General features: G+C 35.9%; 1 protein-coding gene across 1 annotated transcript; it reads left to right on the top strand.

Moving 5' to 3' along the window:
- The first annotated feature begins 387 nt into the window (after positions 1-387).
- On the top strand, positions 388-2,082 carry LOC145681944 (uncharacterized). The gene has a single exon (XM_081753544.1). The coding sequence runs from the start codon at positions 388-390 to the stop codon at positions 2,080-2,082; it is 1,695 nt and encodes a 564-aa protein (XP_081609670.1).
- Positions 2,083-10,974: the final 8,892 nt, after the last annotated feature.

Below are 10,974 nucleotides of genomic sequence, written 5' to 3'. Positions count from 1 at the left end.
ACATTAACTGGTTACCGGAAAGGCATGTCATCTTTGGACTCGGTTGCTGCTCTTCTTCTCGATATCTGGAACACATTCCAACATCGACAGTATTTGATTGCCGTTAAACTTGATCTGGAACATGCATATGACTCTATCATTCTCGATCGCCTCATCACTCACATGGCACAACTCCACCTTCCTACACCTTTTCTCCGATATACTCATAATTGGTTGGTACAACGTCGCATCTGCATCAAGTACCATAACAGATATTCTTCTTATCGTTCAACATCATTGGGTATTCCTCAAGGCTCTAGTCTCTGTCCCACTTTATTTAATATATACACACTCTCTCTCCATCAACGACTTAGAAAACTGGTTCGTATTCAACAATACTGTGACGACATGTTGTTATATGTCAAAACTTCCAACATAGTGGACGGGATACGCATTTTGCACGACGCTCTCTTAGAACTTCATTCCTGGACCTCTGAAAACGGCATGTCAGTCAACTGGGCGAAGTCTTCTTGCACTCTCTTCACCCGTAAACGTTTTCAACCTCCCATCCATCTCACGGTAAATAACACTCTTTTACAAGTTACACCTACTTTACAATATCTTGGTTTTCATCTCGATTCTAAACTAAATTGGAAGCATCATCTCAAAACAATAGCACTTAAAGCCCAACCTTATTTTAAGTTGCTATCTTGCATCAGCCACAAGGGTTGGGGAACAGATATATCCTCCCTGCAACAAGTCAGTACTCAATGTGTGGATGCAAAACTTCAATATGGCGGAATATTACTTTCTCCATTACCCAAACGGATTAGCGAACATCACATCCGTCTTCAAGCCACAACACAGCGAATTATATTCCGACAACCAAAGACGGCACCTTCCTCCGCACTTTTAGAAGAAGCTGGAATAATTCCTTTCCCAGTGAAAACATATTTTATGGCTAAAAAATTCCTCCTGCAACGCATATGCTGCACCTCCTCCCTATTATTACCAAAATTACAATTCCTATACAATAGCAACCTTCATACCAGACTTCCATATTATAAACAGCTACCTTGGATATATCGAGCATTCGTTAGTATTCATAACTGGCTCAATCAATTACATCGAGGACCGAAATTACCATGTTATACTGCACAATACAATACTCTTCTACTTTCTCCCACACTTGAGCAACCGGTGGTCTCTTTCAAACGTCTTCGATCCAATCAGCCTCAGATAGTGCGCCATCTCTGGGAACACCACATTCAATCTCATCACTCAAATACCATTTTAATTTACACGGATGCTTCTAAACAGCATACCGAACATGGATCTGTGGTTGGAGCAGGAATTTACATACCAGCGCTTAATTACGCAGAGACTTACAGACTTCCACCGAATACATCCATCTATTTAGCAGAAAGCTGGGCAATTCGCACGGCATTGAAAGTCGCCCTACAACGAAACCTACCTAACGTGGGAATTTGTAGTGATAGCCTTAGTGCATTACAAGGAATATGTAGAACCCCATGGACATCTGCCAATACATGGTTACACATCAATATTCGCCAACAGCTTCGAATATTACATAATAATCATCAAGTGGTTACGTTAATTCATACGCCCTCACATTGCGACATCCCCGGGAACGAAGTTAGCGATATCCTGAGCAGATATGCAACACAACATGGCACACCGATAGATCTCCGGCTCCCAGCATCTTCTTTCGCCGAGATGCTGCTACAGAAACGGCAAACCGAATGGCGAACCTACCAACAACAACAACGATCAGGACCAGGAATTTATTATTGGCAACTAGAACCGACTCCCACCACGAGAAAATGGGAGGCCCCTCATAATTGGATAAGAAATCATCATTGTTTATATTCTCGCCTTCGTCTACATACTGCTCAGACTCCCATCCAGCAATATAAACAGCAGCAGCGCCCCTCACGCTTGTGTTATTGTGGACTAACTGAAGGTTCTATTGACCACCTGACCTCTCAGTGCTCTCTAACGCCTGGCTACCGTCCGATACTCAACACAGTCATTCATTCTGTTTATTTCACAAGCCCCGTAACAGTCTTTCTTACTAGCTAACAAAAACCACCTTGTTCTGTATCATCTGCTTCAATATTACATAGTGAACAACTACGACTTGTAATGGTGTCAAAGTGATCAACAGTGCAGTGCTCATGTTATTCATCGCAGTTTGTAATATATAGTTTCTTCGACATAGTTAGTGTTCCACATGAAGTGATTGTTTCTATTGTGTTTGTTTATTTTGTTCCCAAATTGATCCTGGACCATTCATCTCTACAAGTATAGATACCCATTTAACCGTCTGTATTGCTCAGCGGACGAGTTCCTGGAGCATCAAAACATTGAGAGAGAGAGAGAGAAAGCCGCTTTTCAGATTAAAAGCACGTTTTACCGTTGAGAAGTATTCCTTGTTAGTTGAACGGTATTATCTGTTGTCTATATTTTATATTCACTATCGGAATACAAAAGCTCGCCATTTTCATGTGAAAATTTAATGGTTTAATGTCTGTTTGGTATACGTAATGTCTGCTTTCTAACTTTGGATCACATAGTCATTCGTTATTACTATAAACCCCACTTTATAATACATTTCAAACTTTTTATTTGTTTATTCCTATTTTGATATTGTGCATGGTCTTTGTATTCTTTATTGGAAGTGTTTCCTCACGGAAAAATGGGGAAAGTTCTTTCTTAAATTTTATAACCTATTTACAGAATTTGTTATAGTTAAAACATGCTAATTAAATATATTTTGGAAAAGTCTTGAGCATCACAGAATCAAAACCAGTTTTACAGAAGATTACGATGTATCAAACATACACTCTATGTTGAAAAACATATATATATTTAACCTAAATACAGAGCAGTCAAGAAGTAGCAAGTCACTATTTCTTTCTTTAGTTAAATTATATGAAGTTTTAAAAGTGTAAAATGTTAATGAGAAATCTGCCAATGACTGATTACACTAGTTAACAAAGGTTTTGTTACATAAAAGAAAATACCTGTTCTTAAAGGAACTTTTTGCGCTGAATTCGAATATGCACTCGGTTTTTCTCCATCACGTACGATTTTCCCGTAACAGAGGGATTTTCGGGAAAATCCCTCAAAAATTACCTTTTTCGTTTATTTTACACCCCAAGATCTTGTCCCCTTGCATATACTAACATAGAAATTATACCTAAGTATACTTTGATTCATATTTAACAAACCCTCCAAGTTTCGTAATAATCGCTTTATTCTTTCTAGAGAAATAAATATGTTTGTATGTATACTGTGTGTACTGTTTATTGCACCTTATAGTAATGCTTTCAGATCTCTTAAGTTGAGGTAAAACGTTTTGCTTTATTACCACAAACACATATATAAAATATAATACAATATAATTTACAAGTGTGACAATTTACAATAAACAATAATACAAATGTACCAAAAGGTCATGAAAAGACAATCAAAACTATCACAATATATGAAACTTCCATTGGGTTACAAAAACGTACACTACTTCCTTCTTTTGTAAGAAATGTTGCATTCTCTAACAAGACCCCAACAATAGTCCCCCTTATTGAAGGATCCCATCGTCCCTGGTACCTTTTCTCCATTGCCATTATATCTTGGTGGAATCTTTCCCCCTGTTCGTCGCTGAGAGTACCTAGGTTAGCAGGAAAGAAGCTGAGGTGGGAGTGCAAAAAGTGGATTTTTAAAGACATCCTACAACCCAACTTTTTGTATTTCTGTATCATGTCCTGTACGATTTCTGTGTAACTCTCAGCTTTGTTATTGCCCAGAAAGTTGCGCACAACACACTTAAATGCTGTCCAGGCAGCTAGCTCAGCACTGTTTAACTTGCTGTCAAAGCTATCATCAAGCATTAATTTCCTAATTTGGGGACCAATAAACACTCCCGCTGAAATCTTAGCATCACTCAGGTTAGGGAACTTATCTCGCAAATACTTGAAACCTTCACCAGATGTGTCCATGGCTTTGACAAAGTTTTTCATAAGTCCTAACTTGACATGAAGTGGTGGTAGTAATATCTTATTAGGATCTACCAAAGGAGCGTATTTGACGTTGCATTCTCCAGGTACGTAATTCACTCTAGGTTCCCATTCCTTCACTTCATAATGTTTGTCATCAGCTTCTTTCTTTCTTTTGCATTCTGTTACATTTGATAACAAATATTGATAACCATTTCATGAACAAAACGAAAAAACTTGGAGAATTGTATATATATATGTATTAAGATATACATATACTGTACGTTAAAAAAAATATACGTTGGAAGTACATTCTATTTTTATACACGTTTCTAATTTACAGAGAGCAATACAAGTGTGTTGTTGACTATTGTAAATATTCATTTTTATGTCTGTGTTTGTAGTAATAAAGCAAATCGTTTTTACCCCAACTCAGGAGATCTGAAAGCATTACTATCAGGTGCAATAAACAGTGCACACAGTATACATACAAATATATTTATTTCTCTAGAAAGAACAATGGGATTTTTACGAAACTTTTAGGGTTTATTAAATATAAATCAAGGTATACTTAGGTATAATTTCTATGTTACTATATGTAAGGGGACAGGAGCTAGGGGAATAAAATATCTGAAAAAGGGTAATTTTTGAGGGAATTTCCCGAAAATCCCTCTGTTACGGGAAAACTGTACGTGATGGAGAGAAACCGAGTGCATATTCGAATTCAGCGCAAAAAGTTCCTTTAAGATCAGGTGATTTTTCTCATGTAACAAACAAAAAGTTTAAATTTGTTAACTAGTGTTATTGAAAAAAGAAAGAAGAAAAAAGGAGGAAGAGGATAAGGCAATGCATATGTGCACAATGATTGACAAGGCTTCTTAAAATGAACTGAACCATAACATCTATGAAAGTGTTGAACCATACATAAATTATTAGTGAAACAGTAAGATGAAAGCACAAAGTACGAATCATAAAACTCAAATTAATATTCGTTCTCCATTTTGTGATCAGTCGGACCTACTTCCACAATTCGGCATACGTACAGTATTTAATATCGTTTTTCAGCAGGCATCACATCAATTGCCAACTGTTACAAGGTTGAAATATTCTGTAACCTGTTGAAGATCAGCTATAGTGTATATTTTGCAACTCTATACCTATCTTTCAGGTAACCCCAAAGACAAAAGTCCCTTGGGTTAGATCCGAAGACCTGGGATGTCAACCAATTTTGCAGTTAGGAAATTTCTCCTTTAGCGAAGCGTGACATCATGAGATGTGTCCCTCTTTGCTGTCCAAACGGTTCATATACCTACGTTCTTCCAATTGTGGATACAGCTGCATCTCCAGGATCCAATACGTGTAAGGCCGGCTATACACTATAAGATAGATCCTAGGAAATCTCTTACGATTTATCCTAGAGTCAAAATCTCAACGTGTATGGCAACAGATCCCATGTCATTTCCTGTGTTCTGAACGATCCTATGAGATTTCTCTTGTTTAGAGCACGCTCTATTTCGGAAAGAAAATTCGTAAGATTTCGATTTAAGCGACATCAGGTGAGAGAAAGTGAAAACAAAACAAATGAAAACACAAATGATGAGGTATTTTCTGATCGTGCAGGTTTACTTTAGATGTACCACTCGAAATAATTGTTGAAAAATTATAATTTGTCACTATTTCCTAAATGATTTGTGTTGACCGACGTGAAAATATCTTACATAGCATAGATAAAATCCCTGAAGGGGACCAACAAAAGCAATTGTTGATAAACTACAATTCTTTTAAGATTTGCGTACAAATACGGGGTCAAGATATATATATATAGTATAAAAACTATAGTGCAAAAAACGCAAACCAAGTTGTGCTAGGTTGTTTCTAGAAAGTACGAATGCTATTTAACCGATTCAGTGCAGGGCTAAGCGGAGTCCCGAGCGTCAGTGAGGGGGTGCGAGCGAAGGAAGCAGGCGCGTCAGTTGATGTAGTGAAAACGAGTGCGTTTTGGCAATGATACGAGTTTGAATAGCACTTGTCATGGTATCGTGGTAGTAGCGCTCCACTCGTAAACATAAATTATAGCTTCTGTAAACTATGCAGAAATACACCGGTGGTGGAAAATAGTAACACCGGTCAACTTTCATATGCACTCACTTACGTAAAAGTTTCGCAGAAGGGGTCCAGAAGTAAGCAGAACATACAAAATTTACAGGAGAAATGGAAGATGCAAGTACTTAGACCTAACACAACCTAACTAAATCTAACCTAATGAAGTTAACTAGCTTAAACTAACCTAATATTAATAGAAGTAAGCGAAATTCTATCACTTTTTGAAAATTGTGTTGGACCCATGTACTAATATAATCTAACGTAACATAACCGTAACTAACCTGAACCAACCTAAACTAAACTAATGTGAATATAAACTACCGAAATTGTAACATTTCTTAGAAAAAATAGCTGGACCCTTTCTGCTAAACATTGTCTCACCTATTTTAACCGTCGTTAAAACACTTATAATGATTTTACACTAGTAACCCTACAGTTGTAAACATAAAATACAGGTGTATTACTTTGTATTTAATTATGTTGCTTCCAAAAAATTTGTTCCTTATAAATATGTCTTTTCATGCAAAGTATTAAATTTTACTTGTAAATCTTCTAAAATGTGGTGCGCCAAAAGTATACCAGCACCCTTCTGACTTATGCTTTTTTTTTTTCCTTTTTAGAGGTATCCAATTTAACAATATAGCGCCTGATATTAATATCAGTGGGATGTGCAGTGTGGTTAGCATAGTAATTCTTCAACTTTATACTTTTATTAAAAAGAACTATTTCACAATGTTGATATACGTCATTCGGTCAGACAGGAAAAATCTTCACGTGTATGGCACACAAGGGTAAGATTTCCTACAAGATATGTCATAACATTTTTCCGAAGATAAATCCTAAGATATTTCCTAGGATTGATCTCGTAATGTATAGCTCACCTAACTGATCTCTCAGGAAGGAATTGATTAACCCCATTTCAGACCATTACTTGAAGTTTCCAAATCCACAGTTAGTTTGGAGTTATTACTGTGCCAATGAACATTGTTATGATAGTTGACGTTCTAGAAAAATAAAATTTTGTTTCTATCTCAAAATTTGTTCAAGTAATGATCGCTTAATATCCTGCTGTGATGACAGTTTCCGTGTTGATTTCGGCCTTCTTTGGTGATATGGTGAAGAAGTAAGTGTCACCTCAATGAGCTGTGCATTTATAATTATGATCATAGTTCAGGGTCGACTCAGCCTTTACGCGTCAAGGATCAAATCTATGACTCAATCACATGCTGTTACTGCTTGGTGATTGTTCGCAAAAACTCTTACGTACACGACACTGCAATTCCTTTGGATCATTTACCACTGAAAACGAACAACGCAATAAACATATCTCTGCATCTTTTACAATAATAACATAACTTCCTTTGTCGCTCGCTGATATTAAGCAAAGTAAATAAATATAGCAGCAATATACTCTGGTATCGACAAACCCGTGCTACTATCTACCATCAGATTCTCATATTGTGATAAGATTTCGCATCCTTTTCGTGTTTCTTGCAATTTAACACACAGAATTTTCAAAAAAGAAATTTGTACTTACACTTTCTTTATCGGTTGTATTTTATTTATAACAAGCAGATTACCTGTTCTTCGCATAAAGGTCAGTAGGGGTTGAATTTGGATTTAAATGGCATCGGAAGTGTTGCTGTTCATCTTAGCGACTCCGAAAACGGTGAATTCGGTACTAATATCGGTCATTTTCATAATCTTTTATACAAGGTGTTCATTTATTATGTAGCCAAAATCCACTGGTTAAATCCTCAAACCTAAATAATAAAAAAAAGTTCATATGAACATAGGGCGAAAAGCGCTTTGTTTCAAGATGCCGAAATCGAGAAAATTGTAACTTTGAGGCCGCTTAGCTCGAAAACTTTAAGATATATCAAATGTGGTTAAAGAAATATTAGAGGAACTAGTACTCTCTCTATCTAAATACGAGATGGCGAAATCGAGAAAATTGTAACTTTGAGGCCGCTTAGCTCGAAAATTTTAAGATATATCAAATGTGGCTAAAGAAATATTAGAGGAACTAGTACTCTCTCTATCTAAATACTTATGTTTCAGAGTTGAGTTGTACCGGCGCACATTATTTTAGAAAGAGAGGTGGAAGAGCGGAACGTGTACCGCAGCTCCCTCTATAAAATCCGTTGCGCTGATACGTCCCAATTCTGAAACATGGTTATTTAGGAAGACAATGTACTAAGTTTTATCCCGCGAGGATCTGGCCAGGCTAGATTTCGTCCGGCAAGATTTTCTTTATGTGAGATTTTCGCCAGTCGAGCTAGGCCCGTAGTCAGCCCAAAAATGTAGGGGGCCCGATCCAACCATATGATAGTTCATCACCATATTATAGTTCATTTGCAAGCCTACCGTGAAAATTTTAGGGAGGCACCCCCCTAGATCCCCCTGGATACGGGCCTGTGTGGGCCGTAAGATTTTGGTTGCGATGTTTTATCCGCAAATCATCAACAAATCTGGGTGGATATATGAACCAATATAGCTTTCTGTGGATATATTTTTATTGATTCCATGCAATTTGATCATTCATTCCACTTTGCGACAAGGCCATTACTTTTCATGTGTCAGCCAAATTTGATTGAGAGTTTGATAAGATTCCTCAGTGGAAAATAATAATTCCAGTTTCCGACCAACCTGTAATTGGTTCTTTATATAAATCAGCAGAGTAGAAGTGATACACATTACAGGTATTTTTCTCTAAAATTATGAAGTGTTATGAACTACGTAGGGAAAACAAGAATAAACGTCTCTTTGTTCAAAAGTGACGCAATTGTAAATTCCTAACAGTAAGAAGTAACGTAACATTGATCAGGAAACTGAGTCAAAATACTATATAACACACACACATTATATATATATATATATATATATATATATATATATATATATATATATATATATATATATATATATATATATATAATTCTGTAAATCATGTTTTCAGTTAAAAGTAAAAAAATATTTAATTTGTTTACCTTTGGAATACCAATATCTGGTCTAAATGATCTAGACCCTCAAAAATATTGTAATATTTATTTATTTATTTTGTATATTACTGTTACGCACACGAATAAAATGCCATGATTTGTTCTTTCATTTTCCCAGATATTTCTTTTAAAGTTATGTTTTTTTTTTAGTAACATTTCTTATTTTGAAATGCAAAATATTGATGATAATGCTTTTACAATAATTTTGTGTTCCTTCTGTCGTGTCTTCTTTTTTCACCTCGCAAAAGTCAAAATTTAGGATTACAAATGGTTGGAAAATGAAAATAGGGAAAGATCACCCTGTTTGAGAAGTCTTGTTGCAAAATACAAGTAAAACGATGTGTAGATAGATAACGTTGTCTGAATTCTGACGACGGCGGATATCCATTTTCCACATTATTAGATGAACGATCTTTTCTCATTTCGTAACTTGTTTCCCTCCCCTACCAACTTTTTGAAGATAAGTGAGGAACAATGGTGTGAATGCATCAGGAGAGATTGTATCTGCAACTTCACGAGCTAAAAAAGAAATCCTGGTGATTCTCCAATACCTGAATATGAATGTGTGTTTATTTTTATATTATTTCCAGCGTTGTCACATTTATTTTTAAAATATATTAATGAACTATAACAGCTAGTTTAAAAATAAAAAAGTGAACATGCAGTATTGGGGTAGGTTAACATTTGGAAAAAGTTTGAACTGCATAAGACAAATAGTTTTCATAATATTTTGGAAAAAAGTTCACCATGTTATTATATTGGAACTGATGATCTCAGCTCAAAACGTTAGACACGGCCTTAAAAGGAAACTGGAAATTAATGAAGAATTTTCTTCTTACAATTTGAAATTCGTGGAGTATGATTCTGCCATATACTAAAGCCTCAGTGTTGGGTTCACAGCGCCGCACATCGTGAAATAAACGATAAAGCGATGTTTCTTGCGACGCTCAGTTTCTTTAACGATTGGTATGGGGAAAACCAAATAATATTCCTACCAATAGTGGATGCTGTAGAAAACTAAGATATGTTTCACAAAAGTATTAGGGTCTCATTCCATATCAGCCTTCGAAAAAAAAAAACTACGAAGAGTAACGCAACATAAAACATGTCGAAATCAATTATAACTGGCGTGTCGTTTATTGCAAACTAGAACACATATTTTCTGTTGTCAAATGGTTCTGTTTGACCCAAGTCACTGGGCAGTGAAATCCCTAGCGTAGAATTCATAAAATCAACATTTTTTACAGTTAAATACATCATAAAGTTGACAAATCAGAAGGATTTGGATTTGGGTTTAGTTAGCGTCCCATTCACTAGCGATGTTATGTAAAACGTGAACTTACAACTTAATGTTGGATCCGAATCACATGAGCTCCCACGAGGGAGCTGAAAAATTAGAAAAAAAAAGCACTAGTGTTTATTCATGTATTTTTACTATTAATCTAATGTTTCGTCTTCATACTTGTCCACACCCTGTAATAAATACCGTAAGTCTGGAGTTTAAACGTTTTGTGAAACGGTCTCCGGGTCGTTCAAAGCCATTACCAGCACCCATAAAAAAGATATTCATTCAGCAAGGGATTGTTTTCTTCTCATTTTTTAAATATACTACTGGATTTTACGAACAAGAAAAAGTTAAAACATTTTATGTAAACCGTGTTGAAGTAGTAGAAAATTAAATTATTTTTCTATAAATACGACATACTTTTCTTCGAATGAAAGTTGATCGTTGGAAACGTCTTAATGTGATGAGTGGCTGCTACTGTACAAATATAAAGAAAATATAGACTAAGTAAGTACAGCTCACAGATGACGAGAAGAACCCTAAAACAGGGGTAGCGGGGAAAAGACAACGACACGATCAAGTCCAT

This window comes from Thermobia domestica, chromosome 3 (assembly GCF_964235325.1).
Source record: "Thermobia domestica chromosome 3, izTheDome1.hap1.1, whole genome shotgun sequence".
NCBI classification, from domain to species: Eukaryota; Metazoa; Arthropoda; class Insecta; order Zygentoma; family Lepismatidae; genus Thermobia; species Thermobia domestica.
Note: the sequence above shows the minus strand (reverse complement) of the source record. Positions and strands in the feature narration are given on the sequence as shown.

Excerpts from the sequence above, each read along its gene's own strand:
- LOC145681944 (XM_081753544.1), top strand. The coding sequence starts at position 388 with ATGTTGTTATATGTCAAAACTTCCAACATAGTGGACGGGATACGCATT.